Genomic DNA, 17,469 nt, shown 5'->3' with positions numbered 1-17,469 from the left:
CGCACGCTCAACCAGGTGAGCTACCAGGGCGCCCCAAGTGCAGCTTTTGACAGAACATGCGATTGCCTCACATGCTCTGTGGAATGTTTCTAAACACACACACACTTTATTGACACTAAAACTTTGAGTTAACCTTGGTGTGTCAGGGCCCAGAGTTCTAGGCAGCCCTTGGCATCTGTCATTTGCAATCACCCAAGATCTTGACCTTAATCAATAGTCATTTTACGACTTGGCCTTGGTGTGTGTGTGAGAAAGGGGGTTCACAAATTCCTTCTGAGCTTAAATTCTTTCAACAGGCTTGTAATTACATCTGTTCTTAAAAATTAATCAACATCTGCAAATCATCTCTGAGATGAAGCTGACTGAATACAGGGCACGTATTCCCACGATACAGAGGTCAATCGTTGAATCATTGTTCAAACTTGCCCTTCTTCCTCAATCAGTAGTGAGTTCTAATTATCACAGTGGCCTTTAAAATATCCTAAGATTGTTCTTGACACATCTTGTTGCAAAGAAAAAAACAAGGACCAGCATGGGAGACATTTCATAACTGATTATAATAATTAAATTATGACAATTGAAGTAATTGCACAGAGACTACACCTGAGACCTTGAATAATACCCATCATCTCCTTTTTAAAATACTAAATATTCCTGTTTTTTCGTTTTCATATCTGTTCTTTTTTTCTTTTCTTTTTTCTTCATTGAAAGCTGCAAATTCGCTACCAGTCTAATCACCATGTACTAATCCAAACAAAGCTCTTTGTGGGTGCATGTTTGTGCTGAACACAATATCAAGCTCACTTTGTGCTTCTTTTTAGATATTCCCCATCGCCTGAGGTGTTGTAAACAGTACACAAACATGATGCACAAACACACACACACACACACACACACACACACACACACACACACACACACACACACACACACACACACACACTACCTCTTTGTATCTCTGCAAGACAAAACATTAAACGGTAGTGATAGAATTGCTTTTGAGGGAAGCTTTGCGTAGCCTTGAGTGGACAGCTCTGAACATTCTATGTGAAAAGCCCCCTGAGGTTGAGTCCTTGTGTATCAAGGAACGAGTAACCTATCCAATGGGCTGGTGTGTTTGTGTAGTCGTCTAAGTTTTTTTATAGACACTTTCTTGGTCATTTCAGCCATTCCCCTGCCTTGCCACATGCAGAGAAAACTGTACCATATATCTAGACAGAATATATCAGACACAAACCTAACACACAGTAAATTTGGATGTCTGCACATCACAGGTTAAGGTCAATATTTTTTCCAAACACTCTCCCAGCTCTATTTATTTTCCAAGCTCATGACCTTGCATAATAATTGAATGATCATTATGTAGTGTTGCACTCATTTCATATCTATTCTTTGCTTCTATCTTCCCAGTATGTTTTCTATCCATTAGTTTAGAGCTGAGCAAAGATGATCTGTAGAGTTTTATATTTGTGTTTGAAAGTTGTTTGCATGATTTTGTTTCAATGGAGGCCCGATGTGCTTAAAAATGTGAGTGTAATCCAATATGCAGAAAGATTAAAGTCACCCCGCAACATGGCTTGCAGTTGCCGCATCATACAATGCATGTTGTTTTCTACTGGTACTCCAAAGATTTTTTTTATAGGGGATCACTTTGATGCATTTCATCAAATGCCTCTTATTATAACTTCTGGTAGGTTGTATTTTTTTAATCTTATTTTATTTTTTGAAAGAGTTTGGTAGGCAGAAAAACCAAACTAATGAAAGCCCAAGTGCAGAGACTCAACACACTTCTTGGGTAGTGCTTGTATCACTCTGGACAGCATTAGTGACACAGAGCACACATTGTAGTCTTTTTATCTTCTTATCTTAGATTGGAGAATAGGACAGACCGACCATGTGTGCTGTGCTCTGACTCCATAGTAATGCCTGGGGGCAGAGACTGGTGATGTAAGTGCTTATGCAATATGACTGTTCCTGAACATTCAAATTAAGTAATAATGGTTTATGCTTTTTTATTGTACTTAGAATATTTGTTCTTTAATTACTTTTATTTATTTTTTTATTTTTATAGTGATATGTTTTAATATCCACCATGAGGTGTGGGCTAATTAATTGTAGTAATGACACAGTCTGGATCTTTTTCATCTGTATTGCAGCCTGCAGGCACTGGGTCTGGTAAGCCTTGGTGTTGGTAGATTCAGGGACTCTCTGACATCTGATACTTGAGTAGGTAGCAATAAAAAATGTGACAAATGGTCAAATAGACGTTATACCTTATACAACATCTATGTTAGTTTAGGTTTCCCTGTTTTGATTTCCTGACATCAATCTCAACTGCCAAAATCGTATGTATATGATAATATAACGTTGACACTAATTGCAGTAAGAAATTGGTGTGGAAGTTGGTTGCCTTAAAGGCTAGTTTCAAGGCAACCAATATTTTTCATAATGTTCAGAAATGAACAGAAACCAATAGCTGGTTTGCGGTAATGTAAAGGATATATTCTGGTTGGTTAATGGACTAAAACATGCCATGCCAACAAATCATGTTTTAGTCCATTAATGTATTACCTACTCACAATGCATGAAATGCCTGAAACCAACAATATTAACAGGACATTTTCAGAACAACTCTTTTCATCTCTTAATCGTTTATCAGGATTCTTTTTGGCACGGAAAATGTATACAGAAACACAACTTTAACCAAAGATAATTTCACCTAAATAAAACGTATGTCAGTATTTACTCACAATGGTCTTTCAATACTTGCAGTCAAACCTGTCAATTGCGTTTCAGTATGTTTCTTTTGAATTTCTTTTTATCACTCTAAACAAATATTTCCCACAACTGTCTCCAAACAAAAGTGTTAAGACAAGAAGATAAGAAAAAAACAAGAACATCAGATGAGCTCAAACCTTTCAGCACAACATGCAAATATGAAATTGTTGTTGCAATGTTCTTTTAACATGCATGTGGCCTTCTGGGTGCTTTAAGAAGAGCTGTTTTTGGACTGGACCTTGAAACTTGGTGTGAGGGGTTAATAACTGTGTGTGAATTAAGAGGGACAGAGCTTTGTAGGTTCAAAATAAACTATTAAAATCCAGGGAAGATAAGCTAGAAACTGCACGATGTATTACCCTCTTGTTTTGTTGTTAGAAGGAACAGTTCAGATTTTTGCTGGTTCTGTTAATATCGATGCATGGATAACATTATCTCACTCCCCAGATGGTGTTGATGGAAATTAACAGCTGCAAATGAAGCCATTTTCCAAAAAAACACAACGCTGCACTCATTAAGAGCTTTAGAACTCTACAGCAGGATGCAACATCTCCTCTCTTTACCACGTTTGGATGAACTATTTCTTTATTGCCGTTTCCTGGGTTATTTTCCTCAATCATTATGTATTTTTGATTTAAAGCTGTCACCCAATCGCTAGTGAGGGAGGGAGGCGAGGAGAGAGAGGGCTAGAGAGAGCGGTGGTGGGAGGTGGTGCTGGCTGTTCATGGTTTTTCAGCACCGCGGACAGCTCCCGTCTCTTGTCTCTGGACTGCAGGGAAGCGAAGCTGAAACACAGCTGGATGGTAGGGGGGGGGAAAAAGACTTACAACTATCCATAGATTGACCTCTAGTTCACTCCACCATCGCACAGCGTCTTAGTTGTTCTCCTTCTTCTTCTCCTGATGGCTCAGTTGTCTCTTTTTCCGGCCTGACTGTGGAGTCTAACCGCTTTTAACTGCATTGCCTCTGCGTCTTCAGCCTGTTTCCTCCTCCTTCTCTTCCTGTTACGGGCAACCACAGCGCTGTGAAAGTGCTTTTTTTTGGGGGTGAAGGGGGTGGTGGTGGTGGTGGTGGGGGGGGAGGGGGGGGGGTGGGGGGCGGGGGAGTGGGTCGACCTGCTCGAAGTCCTTTTGATCTGTCTACTTCTGTGTGAACATCGCTCATCGGCTCCCTGATGTTGACGTGTGGGGTTTCTCTCCAAGCCAGGGAGTGGACGTTACTTTAGGATGCAAACAATGAAGCTGAAGTTGAGTAGTCTCACTTCCGTCGGTGCATGCTCAGATGTGAGATAGGCGACCTGGCATGTGCAACATTGGCTGTAATCCTCAGATCACAGTGGCTCAGACGCATTAATGTTTTGTGGACAACAGCCAGCGAGCAAAATGAGGTAGCCTACCTCTATGACTTTTTAAATTGCACGCAAGAGAGAGAAACAGAGAGTGGGTCTTTGTGCTGCAGGAAGCGACGTTTTCTTTCTCCAGCTGCCCAAACCAGTTGAGATCTTGCATCTGAGAGGGGACAGGGAACTCTGGGAAAACAAAAACAAAAAGAAGAACGGTTCAGCCTATTTATCGCTACCATCAATATCACCAAGCACGGTAGAAAATGAAGAAGTTTCGAAAGGTGTTGGACGGCTTGACCACCTCCTCTCCGGGAGGAACTATCGGATCCCCATCGGGCGGCAGCGCGGCCGGGACTCCCACCGCGACACCAACTCCCAAGGAAATCGACATCCAGGAGACGCTCGTTTCGGAAAACTTTCAGCTGTGTAAGGTGAGTAATTAAAGAGGTTTAACACCTTGTAACCCGTGTAGACACCTTGTAACACTCCGGATTCTGGTTTTCCCCAAATCCACATTCACATACTTAAAATGCATGTAATCAAACTGACTTTTAGTGTACATCATCTGATGTAGGCATTAATGAAGTGGAGAGGGACCGTAAAAGTTGGATCTGGAGTGAGTTCAGCTAGATTTGGTGGTTTGTGTTGAAAGTTCAGCACCACGGACACATCCTCGTATCCAATTCTCCTGAGAATGGAGGCAATTTTACACAAAACAGCAGAGAGAAGCCTCGTCAGACAAAAGTTTTCTGGTGCTTTTCAACCCTAATGTCTTTTTGATTTAGGTCAAAGAAATGCGGTTATTCCATAAGTCACCCGTTGTTCATCTACATACGGCTCAGCCCCCGCAGACACGTGTGCACGGCGGGTGAAGCTGTCATGTGTGAGCAGTTTTGAGTACACTCCAGCTCCCACCAGTAAGCGTGGTACAGCAGCAGTAGATGCGCCCCGCCATCAGCATGCTAAATAGGCTGCAGTAGCCCACAAACGTGATATAAACAATCCGAAAGAAGTCAATGAAAGGCAGCCTCCCGGTTGCATCAGCAAGCAGGCACGAATGGTGTCGGAGCGATGACATAACTGGTGGCCCTCCCTTGCATAAAAAAGTGCACAGCAAGCCAGCGGAGGGACCCTGCAGTACTGTCCTAGCTGATGTGCTTTCACCAAGAAGGAGGGAGAACGAGCGAGGAATGTGGATGGTTGGGGGGGGTTTATAGTAGCCTTTGCCGCCCATTGCAGCCCTTTTTTTGGATGCTTTTTGGAGCTGACTGCAGCGAATATTCCCCAGCCCTAAAAAAATAGGGGTAATTTGTTGGATAAAACTGTGAATAATTCATTGAGAACCGAAGGGGAAAAAGAAGGGGCTATATTATTATTGGGCAGAATGACACTAGTGGAGGGGTTGGTGTGTGTGTGTGTGTGTGTGTGTGTCTTTTAATTTCTGTATGAAGGAGCTGGGAAAGGAGAAGGAGGGAGGTTGATTCACAAGCTGGAAAGGATGCTGCAGAGCCCACACGGCAGGCAGGCAGACAGGGAGGAGAAAGTGCTGGAAAAGAACAGCATGATTGCCTGATCCCATGCGGGAAGCTGCTCCTCCTTCAGCGAGTGAAAGACACTGAATCAACTGAGGCAGTGTGAAAAAGCCATGAGTGTACAAATATGCCCATTCCCACTACCATCACATTTCTTCTTAGGGTTTTTATTTTGAGTCTGTGCAGGTGCAGGTTGTATGTCTGCAATTTGTGTGTGCGTGTGTGTGTGTGTGTATGTGTGTGTGTGTGTGTGTGTGTGTGTGTGTGTGTGTGTGTGTGTGTGTGTGTGTGTGTGTGTGTGTGTGTGTGTGTGTGTGTGTGTGTGTGTGTGTGTGTGTGTGGAAGGGAGTGAGAGACAGGGAGAGGGAGGGAAGAGGCAGCATAGCTGTTGTCAATTGCTTTCCCTAATGCAGACAGGGTTCAAGGAGAAATGGATCGGTTACATGTCTTATTGATCCATTATATTAGACAGCAGAAATTGGTTTGTTCCCAGCCAGGTTTAATTTAAATAAATATAGAGGTGTAAGATTAAAATGAATAAGCCCTGCATGTAAATTAAACACACATTGCCCCAAAACTGGTCAGTAGTCACCAATAACACATACATGCATTTTTTATTTCATATGAACACAGTATAGAGAGAAACACCAGGCAATCAACAAACTTTTCAAATTCCATTCATTGCCCTATATATTTTTACATCAGATCTTCACTTTCTAACAGGGGTATACATTTGTGAGCTGGTGCAGTATGTGTGGGAGGGTTTGGCATCTTGGCAAACTTGTCAAAGTTAGTCATGACTTCTGTCCACTGTGCCGTGTGGGAAGATGCAACAACTCATTTTGTTTGGATTCTACAGCATTTGTATGTGTTTATAGTGAGTGTAACACCCAATAGCAGAGGTGCTGAAACAAGGTTTTGGTGAAATCACACTCGGACTGAAGGAGTAAAGAAGGGAAACGGGAGGGACCCAGGTGGCATAGTCTCATTGAATCAGTTGTTTTCATTTCAGTTTACAGCAGGATGAGTTCATTTTGTTTTAGAGAGAGAAGGTTGTAGAAACACCATAGAGATGGAGAGAGAGAGATTGAACTGAATTGCATTGTGTTTGTTGGTAGTTGAATTAATGAACTGAATGATATAATAATAAGGTAATTATTAGAATGAAAAAATCACTTCAAAAGAAACCAGAAGAAACTTGTTACTCTTGTGACCAAACACTGTCTACCTCACCAACCTTATTATGTGTGTTATTTTGGACTATAAAAGAAAGGTTATCAATGTAAAGTTGGTATGACTCTCTCCCTCAGTCGGTGCATCTATTGTATTGGTGTTATGATGTAATGGAGCTGAAGAGGAGGACAGAAGGAAGGCAGGAGGTTTTTCTGTATTTGCTGGCTTGCATTCTCCCAAAGCACACTGACACTTATCAGATTTATTGAATAGAGACAACACTTTTCTTTTAGGTTTCATTGAAAACCTGCACTTTATGTATATAAAGCTTGCAGACCCAAAAGGACACCATGTGTTCTCAGACCGTGTTGGGAGATTACAGAGAACGGACAAACAGAAAACTCCCAGTCAGTAGCAGCTTTGTAGGTGAAAACACTCAGAGGTCAGAGGGAATGACCAGACTTGTTCAAACTGACAGGAAGGCCACAAAAAACAGCTTACAACAAAAGTAGAAAACATTGCACAATCTTGATCTCTGGTGCCACATGCTAATGACACAATCAGTATTTTGTGTAAACAGCTTGAATCATGGATCCGTTCTGTCCTGTGTGAGTGTCACAAGCTGTACGTGCATGCTTCATTCCAAAGGAGCCTCATTTGAGTGCTATGCATACTGTAGGCTATGTATTGTTGCTGACTTTGTTAATGACAAGGTGTATCCCTTCGTGCCACATCTCAAATGGATATTTCCAGCACTCATCATCTCAGCCTGGTCCCAGGAACATGACAGTTACTTTACTAAGTTGTTCTGCGTAATTGTCAGACGTCTAACTAGTAGAGAACTTTTGAAGAGAGGTAGAACACAAAGCTTGTAGCATGCATGCCCTGCTAAACACTCTGCAATGACCTTTGGTTCAGCAGTAGTTGAATCCATGCTTCGGATAATTTAGATTTTTCTGGAGGTTAAATCTGGAGAAGACAAAATAATATAACCCTTTCATTATACATCTAAGGCTCATCATTAATGTTCTTAGTCCGGTCAATGCCAACTGTAAGACTGTTGGAGACTATTTGGTGAACATAGTGGAGCAGTTAGCAGCTAGATAGAGCCACATAGTTCCCTGAGGAGTTGATGGAGATAACAGAGCTAACCTATTAGTGAATATTGGACTTACATTCATCAGGTGGACAAAAACACAACTCCAAATGAATGCTAATGTTTCTCTGTATCTGCTTGATGTGTAAGGTCACTGTTTGCTAACAAGTTCACCATATCAACTTAAATCCTTGTAACAGTCATGTCAAATAGGGGTGGGAATCACTAGAGGCCTCACGATATGATATATTCACGATACTTATGCCATGATACAATATTATTGCGATTTTAAACATATTGCAATATTCTGCGATATATTGCAATTAATTACCTTTTTCCAACTTCAAATTTTGTCAACATCTGTTTTATCTAAAAAGATAAATGTCTCTGTTTGTTCATCTCACTTTAATTTTATTGCTGCAAAATGGGATTGTCAAGCAGACAAACTGAGAAACACATATATAATAATAGATTGATACTTGGTGTCTGTGTATCAATACAGTATTGCCACGGAAAATATCGCGATACTATGCTGTATTGATTTTTCCAAGGGGGTAAGCGAGCATCTGAAAAGCATACCTCCTATGGGCAGATTGTAGGCTAACAAGCCATCACCTCCCGTTAGCATTCCACTGACTCCCATTCATTTTGGCGTCACTTTGACAGTGAATAACTTTACATCTGAAGCGTTTAAAGACTGTATTTGTCCAATGTTTATTTCTAAAGAAACACGACAATGTATAAAAGGCTCCATTACCTTGTACCTCACGTTATGGCTCCGTAGCAGCCGTTTTTGTAAAAATAGGCTAACGATTGTGTCATAACCACGCGACTTTCTGTCGCATAGTAGAGGAATTACCGTACAGTCAGGAGAAGCTCGCAGACAGTTTCGACTTACATTCGCTGTTTAAGTTTAATTACTATTGTTAACTAGCATTTTAGTTAGCAATAATTAGGCTGTGCCTATGTTATCTCCTTATATATACCTACGCTCTCCGTCTCTGCAATATTCGGAATGATTGAGATTTCTCTTGGCACAGCTACCAGAAGACTTACAACTTTCAGACAGGTTGCTCACGTCACATCTACGTCGTCAAGCTCAGTTTGAGGCTCAGCCATCACCGGAAAAATGACTTCACTGGTCTCCGTCGAAATATACGGCGTCGCTGTGTCCATTCTTTTACTGTCTATGGACCCCCCCCCCCCCCCCCACCCCTAATCAATGTTGTGTTCAAAGGTTGTTTTTGCTGCCCATGAGTAGCCAATTATTAATGGTCCAATACAACAACACAAAAAGAGCCTTAAAAATTACCACAGAATCCAAAAAAATCCCCTCTATGACAGTGTCAACAAAATAATAAGCTTTGCAAAAGTAGTAAGGCTATTGCACTGAATTACAAAAAAGCTGTATACAGCCTGTTTATCTGAAAAAAGAAACTCTTCATAGTTGGAAAACCACTAACACCCAGATGTTTAACACTAATCATTGCCAGCGCCTGCCATAGTGACTGTCATTTGCAATCTAGAAAGTATTTACCTTGGCTGACTTCATTCAAATTAAATGTGCCTCTAATTTTTTTTACCCCATTACCTCTCTAAAGTGGAATACTGACTATAGAATTGTAATCGATGAGAAGTGCTGGTTTCCATATTCATTAAGTCTTAGTTGTCACTGTGAAGAACATGATTTCAACCCTATTAATAGGAATGTCTGAATACGCTTTTAGTCGTGGATGAATGTAAGCGGATGTGAAAAATATGATTTATAAATGTTGCCTTAGTCTGACAGATGAGCACATACTTGAATGGATTTCTGCTTCGTGACTTAAATTGACGAAGTACTAGTACTAACTATGCCAGGCAGGGATCCTTCAACATTAAGGTGTGCGATAAATGACTGGATCTTTGTATGGAGCTAAATCAGGGCCAAATGTTTTGTTAATTTGAAAAAAAATATATATAGTTGAAAAACTGAAATCGAAAATTTAAGTTTTGGTCTAAAACTTGAAAAATAAAACCATGTATTCAAATTAAAAATAAGTGTACCAATTTTTCTTTCAGTTTGAATACAATTTTGTTTAAATTCTGGAATTATTTTGAATAAATTATTAATTTTAATTTTTCACTTTTATATTTGCTTTCAGTTCCACATTTCATGTTTTCAGATTCAAAACTTATTTTTTTATGTTTTTTAGTTTCAGATCAGTTTTTTTCAGTTTCAGACTTTTGGCCCTGATTTTGCGTAGGGGGCGTGGCTTCAACTCAGAGGGGCGTGGAATTATGAGTGACAGCCTAACAAAGAAGGCAGAAGACTCTCCTCAGTCATGTTGCCTTCAGGAAATTGTGTTACTACGAGAACTATGACTGAATGCTTTCTATCCACCATATACATGTGATTTTTACTAAACAAACTGATGCCAGTGACAAAGTTCCATTTAAAAAACTGTTTTGGACAACACGTGGTACCAATTGCACTATAAGAGCAATAAACTGTGCCAGATTGTGCAGTTCAGCAGGAACAATGACTTCTCCCACTTCCACGTACGACATTGAATGTATGCACCACAGTATTCACTCGGCAGTCAGCATGGCGTCCGCTCCGCCAAGGCAACCCTGGCGCCAGCGCACAGGTAAGACATGTGAAAGATATTAGCATTTTTGAATAGATACTTTGGGACATTATCCCCGCAGTGGCATTTTTTTGTCATTAACACATAAAGGGAAATAGGTGGACAGCTGGACAAAGGTGGAAATGAAGCATTGCAGCCACTGTCGAGTTCTGGTCATTCCGACAAACAGAGGTTAACAAAGACACTACACGTTAAAGTAAAAAAACTTGAGCTGGACACTGAAATTAGAAGTTATGTTTAGAGAAATGAAAGATGCTGTTTTACTGGTAGTCTCATGTCTCTGCAGTTTAAAATTCATGTCTGAACTCAATTAGGTTGTAAGTGTTTTTTAATGTTTTTTGGATCAGCAGCTTGTTAAGCGCACTATGGAGACATCTTGACCCCATTCAAATTTCAAATCTCTTTTAATAAAGTATTAAACTCAAAAGGGGATGTATGATTACCCATAACACCAGCACAATCAGATTTCAAAATAGATTTCATTGTAAAAAAAAGAAAAGAAAATCCTTTCTTTTTCATTTGGGTAATCAGAATGATTCAGAATGACTAATTTTTTTAGAATAATTTAGTTGTTTTGTGCCTCATTTTGCAGCCAGGAACACAAATTGATATTTAAGGAGTACTTGTAAGACCCTGTAAGATGCATCAGTTTTGATTCTTCTAAAACTAATGTCTATTATTTTGTGTTTAATGATGATGGCAGCGTGTTTCTGGGATGCAATGTCAGTTGGTTGGTTCAGAATGAAATATCTCAACAACTTTTAAATGGATTGTAATAACACTTTGGTATAGACATTTATGTTCCCTAGAGGATGAAGCCCTGTGACTTTGGTTATCCCCTGACATCAGCAGGTCAACGTTTTCATGTATCCTGTTAAATACCTCCTTATCTACTTGAGGAATTGGTACCAAATGTGTACAGACATTCATGGTTCCCACAGGACAAATCATAATTACAGCCTCAGCTGTACCTTCTTTGGCGCTAAATGTTATGTTAACATGCTAAAGCGTAAAACTAAGACGGTGAAGATGGTAAACAATTAGCATTGTCATTGTGAACATGTAGCATGCTGATGTTGGCATTTAGCTAAAAGCACCACTGTGCCTTAGTATTGCCTCACAGAGCAGCTGGTGTAGCTGTACACTATTCCTGTAGTAGAAAAACAGAGAGACCGGGAACTGATGTATTTGACCAATTATAAATCTGATTTGATTTTTTCATAATGTTAGCTTGTTCCATAGTTTGTCTTCTCCTCTGACTGTATGATACATGGGCTGTTGAAGATGACATCACCTCACTCCGTCAGAGGCGACACCCACGAGCTCTCATGGATGTGATGACTCTGTGGGTTGACTTCCAGCTAGTCTCGCATTACCATCTGTCAACTGCCTGTCAGAAGCCATGGTGTGGGATCAATTAAGAATGAGTTGATGTCAGATCTCGGAAACAGCAGTAAGAGAGGAAAAACGCTCGGTTAACTATATTGAAGTGAGACAGAGGAGAGAGGTTTTCAAGAAGTACAGTGTGTGTGTGTGTGTGTGTGTGTGTGTGTTCAGTATCCCGTATTTATTCCAACAAATCACTTAATTAAGCTTATTTTTCATGCTTGAGGAGTCATCTGCCGTACTAACTATTTTCTAAAAATGATATGACTTATATGGAAGAAATTACATGAAGAAATTAAAATAACATGGAAACACCAGAAGAATATGTTTCTGGCTGTGTCGCATGATTAAAAAAAATAAAGCATTATTATAATACTGCAATAAAGTGTTCAAAAGAACAGCAGTAGAACCCACTGAAATAATACCTGTGGTATAAAAACATGTTCTATTCTATTGTATCATATTCTACATTACGTTTTCTGTATGTGACAGTGTGTGTTTGATAAAGAGAAATAGCCACCTCTTGCTATTGTGTGGGCTTTCAAACTGCTTTGTTTTTAGGTGACAGCAGACTGCCTGCCTGACCTCATGCTGTGCAAATATAATGGAGTGAGCTTTTCAAACAGCCCTTCATTTCATTCAATTTTCCATCACTTCGCTCTCATGAAGTCTGGTTTCATTTTGCAGCGCTTAATAAACCACTGCAGTAATACCTCTTTTGTGTGATGTGTGGCTCCTAGTGAGAACAAAATTCTACTCAAATTTAGATTTATTTCTAACAGAAAACGGTTTTCTTTTTATCTTTACCAGTCAAGTTATACATATCATCATTGCTTGTGTTTCTGTGGCCACATCATGTTCTAGGGAGAAAGAAGATTGTGGTTGTTGTAGCGTGAATCAATGGTTTACTACATTGTCAATCATTTTACATCCACAGTTGACCCATTTACAGTATTGCCCTTTCTGTGCATTTTACTGTTGAAGAAGATATGGGCAAAAGCTAACACAATGTTTTAGTGCATGATTAGACTGCTAAGTTGAAAATTTATTATGGAAAACAATCCACTTGGAACTGCAGTGCTAAAAAGCTTTAAACCAACATTCTCCCCTGCCTCTCTGAGTGGTTAGTGGATCGCTCTGCTTTCAAGTGCTACAGTACTCTCAAGCACTTGACAAATCTCATTTACTTGATGTCTCTCTAGAAGTATCTGAAGGGTGTATGCAGAAGCCGGAGTTGAGTTTTTTTTGTTTTATAATAGAAACACAGCTCGTCTTTTTGAAATTCAGGTAGAAAGTGCAAACAGTGTATTCAATAAGTAAGAAACAGTGTATTCAGAATACATATCAAGCACAATTTAATGCATGTTTAGTGATTATTACTTTTTAAAAACACGTTTTTTTTTCTTATATTTTAGAAAATAAAAGTCAGTAGAACGCTCATCATTTTAATAACTGCTGTACATGTCATGTCTAGATTAAATCAATATATCTTTATCGAAATATTGCAATTTTACAAATATTATAATTAACTAACACATCAATGGGTTCAGATCCATGATAGTGTGCAAGCTAATCACATTAGCTCAACACAGCCTGACAACTAAAGATGAGATTCAAATCAGTTTCAAATTTACTGTCATAAAAATCAGGCAGCTATTTAAAACATGCATTTCTTTTGAAAACCAACCATGTGTGAATGTGGGTTCTTCTTTGTGATTATAAAGGGGGCTGTCGTAGTAATATGTGACTATTTTGTCCACTCCTACTTTCTGTATCAAGCCTAAGGCATGATGCTGATGCCACGGCTAATTCCCTGACATGCCTGCTGTAGTGGTTAAAAGATTAAACCACATATACAGTACTGTACATCTACACATGGCTGGTTTCTGACCCCACATCTGCATGAAAGCACAACATAAAGCCCCAGCGTGCAATCACAACAATCACCTCCTCCACACCCAAACAGAGGATTGCTCTGCACTTGTAAAATAGAAGTTGTGTGTATGTGGCTGTTAAGCCCACACTTTCATCTGAAGAGTCACATGCTTAACATTCAGCACATTTGACCTTTGAAGAGTTTGTGATAAATGCTGCCAGAAAAAACGACTGCATGCTGTACCTATCTGTACTTGTCTGCGCAGTATTTTCATAAGTCCGTGCGTGGTTATGTATACATATTCATCCCTCCAACAAAAAGAAACAATCATACAGTACTTTGATGCAATATAAATGACACATACAGTATATACATACAAGTGGCCCTCCCCCATTCCCTCTGGCCACACATAGCAATTTGTAGCCTGCAACTCTGATACAAGTGAGCCCACTACAGTGACCAGGAAGGAAAGCTTATCCAGGCTCATTCATTCGTTTTCATATTTCCGAGCTCTCACACTGCATTCTCACCCTGTTCTCATTTGTGTGCTATTCTGTGTGCATTCATGTGCCGTGCAGCAAGCACATGGGGGAAGTGCTTATTATCAGCCCTCAGCCTCAGTGATCAATGATAGTCCTTCCCTTCATCCTTTGGCTTTCAGCGTGATAAAGAATCCCACCGTGCAACCTTGACTCGCTTTATTCATGGAAAAACACTAAGGATAAAAACAGTTTTTTCAGAGGACAGTTTTTATTCATCAAAATATCAAAATATCATATTTGCCTGCTACAGCATACCCTTGTATCCTTTGTTATAAAGTGTTTTTGGGTTATTTCTCAATTTTTGGTGCACTAATTCCAGTGGTGGTTCAGATCACCTGTCAATGAAACATGAAAACAGTGTTTTTTTGTTCTATTTTCTGTCAATGAAGTGAGTTCCTGGATGCATTACTTCCTGTGCCTGAGAAAAAGCTTAAAGCTGCTATAATTAATACTTTTTATATTGACAATGGGTCAGATGACTATGTGTAATGTGAAAGGTTTCACTCAAGTAATGAACCACTTCCCCTGTGGAGCATCTTTTTACAGATCACATTTTTAATGTTTTGGTCATCCTCACAGCACTCATCAGCGTTGATTACATCTGTAGCAATTTTCAGGACAGACAAAACCCTCGGTACATTACCTGCCCAGCAACAAACAGAAAAAAAGTTACTGATAGCTGGTGAACATAGTGGAGAGCCAGATATTTCCCTCAGGGGTAGGTGGAGACCAAAACACAGCCAAAAAGAGAGAGAGGCAATTATTTGCTAACATGTTAGCTATATCAACTTAATGAGGTGATAATATGTCAGTCAAAAACCTTGGTTAATGCAGGTTAAAATACATATGAATCTACCATTTAGCCCACATATGCTATGTAGATCTCCCAGTAAGCAGCTGTTTTGGTGATGTGGTAAAAATAAATACATTAATAGACTGTGAATGACTAAATCAGATGAAAAACTGCAGATTGACATCTAGATTAGGACTGTTTCAACTTCATTTCAATAACTATATTTCAAGTTCCATTATAAACATATTCAAAGACAAAGACCTTTTACAAAGCAGTTATACGAATCCCAGATGTTGAAAAGTGCGACCAAAAGACTGTTGTTGTCCTAAACTTTAGAAGGCACTTTTTTTTTTTTTACTCTTGCCGGTTTGGACATGTTAATTGTGTGCTGAACTTGCACAAATTGGATCCTGAGGTAGACCTGATGGGTATCTAAACAATAAACGATAGACCACTGGTTAGAAAATACAGGCAAGAGTATCTGATAAGTCATGAATGGGATCCTGCTGTGTTAAGTAAACACTATGTTGTTCAACTCGTTTCACACATTCTGAAACCCCTGATCTCCTCTTCCACTCCTCCCCCAAACGTCTTCTCTCCTACCCATGTTCTGATTTGCCTCTTTTTTATTTTGGGCTGTTCCCGATGAGATCAAAGGAATTTTAGAGCAACCTCAAAATATCTCCCTTTTAACACTGGTGGGGGAAGCCTTGTGTATCTTTGTTTGTATGATGGGCGGTCTGACTTTGTACCGTAAGTCTTTATAAATTCGAAAATTTGTATGTGACAGGAATACTCTACTTTTCTCTGCACAACTGTCTCTCATCCTGACGTTTAGCCTGAGGGGACAGATGCTAAAACACCTGATGCAGAGGCACAAAAACAAACTGCATGTATAATATTAAACACCTTAAACACACCTTAGTTCCACGCTCTTTACTTGGTCCCCAGCTGGAGTCAAGAGTGCCATTTATGTTTATGTGTTTCTCATTTCTAATGCAGTTAAAACACTGTAACCACCTGCATGTTTAACTGACCAAATTCTTATTCCAAGATTATCACCGCTGTCCACTAAAATGTAAGTGATATTGAAGCATTTTTGCCATTTAGGCAAACCCACCCGAAAACTGCTGAGAGAGCTCAGAAAGACAGAAAGAGATGCATAACGCAAATTATCTACTGGCCATTGTGTTTATGTTTGGTGCCACCTTGGGAAAATAAGTAATTTTGTTGATAAACATAGCTAGGTCTCAACTTCTTCACCACAGAAATTGACTGAATAACGTTAATAAAGTTACCCATAGCTAGCTAAATGTTAACAGCCGAGAGCTAACTTATGTCAAAGTTAGCTTAAAAACCAGAGGTGTCCCAAATGTTGAAGCCAAGCACCTAACGATAACTAAAGGACTGACAAGCTGCAAAATGTTTCAAAGGTTAGTGACCGCTCCTATTTTAACATCACTGAAAGATTGAACAATATGCCCTGGTAATTAAGTTTCCTTTTAGATGTGTGGTGGTGTTCAGCCAATAGCCATTTCTTGAAGCTAACCTGTAACGTTAGCTAACTTAATAAACGTCAACAACGTAACCTTAAGCACTTTTAACAGCTGAACACAACTGATGTTAATTTTTTAATTGAAAAGTACATTTTGGATAATAATTAGGCCTACATGTCTTTTTTATTGATAGGGACCAGTAACATACGAGTGGCTGTGTGCCTTTTGTAACGTTAGTCCAGATTTGGTTTACAATATGATGACCTCATTAGCTAGCTAAACCAATCTGCTAAATTAGATTCTGGCAATAATCTCTTGTCCAATAATCACAAAACACAAACACACTATGTTGAAAATTAATTAGATTCAGATTTTTGATTTTAACAAGAACCATACAACTAATCATGTGGCCTCCCACATAACTTTACAGTACATTTCTCTCCATCATTTTCACTACTCTCACTATGCATTATTTACTAGGGTACTTGCTTCAGACTGCAGATCACAAGTGGCCTCTTCATCCATTCCTCCATTATTCTTGCTCTGTGTGCGAAATGCTTCCCTTGTGATATGTAGATAAATGTGTCCAAGCAAGCAAGGTCAGGCTGTAGAGTCTGCTCACTGCATTACTTCTGTATCCCAGTTTAGCAGGATCTACTGAGGTCCTGCAGTTATGTTGCCATGTAGTGCCATGTGCTATATTGAAGGACTGAAGCAGTGAGTCAGTCATTAAGTTGGGCTAGTTTCAACTCACTGACTACCTGTCTCTGCATAGCTGTGAATAGCTACAGAGATGCAGTGGTAAGATAGGGAAATGTCATGCAT

General features: G+C 39.6%; 1 protein-coding gene across 1 annotated transcript in view; it reads left to right on the top strand.

The window, feature by feature from the left end:
* The first annotated feature begins 4,383 nt into the window (after nucleotides 1-4,383).
* Nucleotides 4,384-17,469, top strand: part of stxbp5l (syntaxin binding protein 5L) — a 142,963-nt gene continuing 129,877 nt past the window's right edge. Inside the window, exon 1 of the mRNA XM_078261553.1 lies at nucleotides 4,384-4,551. Coding sequence (XP_078117679.1) covers nucleotides 4,384-4,551 — 168 coding nt within the window. The remainder of the gene's footprint in view (nucleotides 4,552-17,469) is intronic.

This window comes from Sander vitreus, chromosome 11 (assembly GCF_031162955.1).
Source record: "Sander vitreus isolate 19-12246 chromosome 11, sanVit1, whole genome shotgun sequence".
Classification (NCBI taxonomy): domain Eukaryota; kingdom Metazoa; phylum Chordata; class Actinopteri; order Perciformes; family Percidae; genus Sander; species Sander vitreus.
Note: the sequence above shows the minus strand (reverse complement) of the source record. Positions and strands in the feature narration are given on the sequence as shown.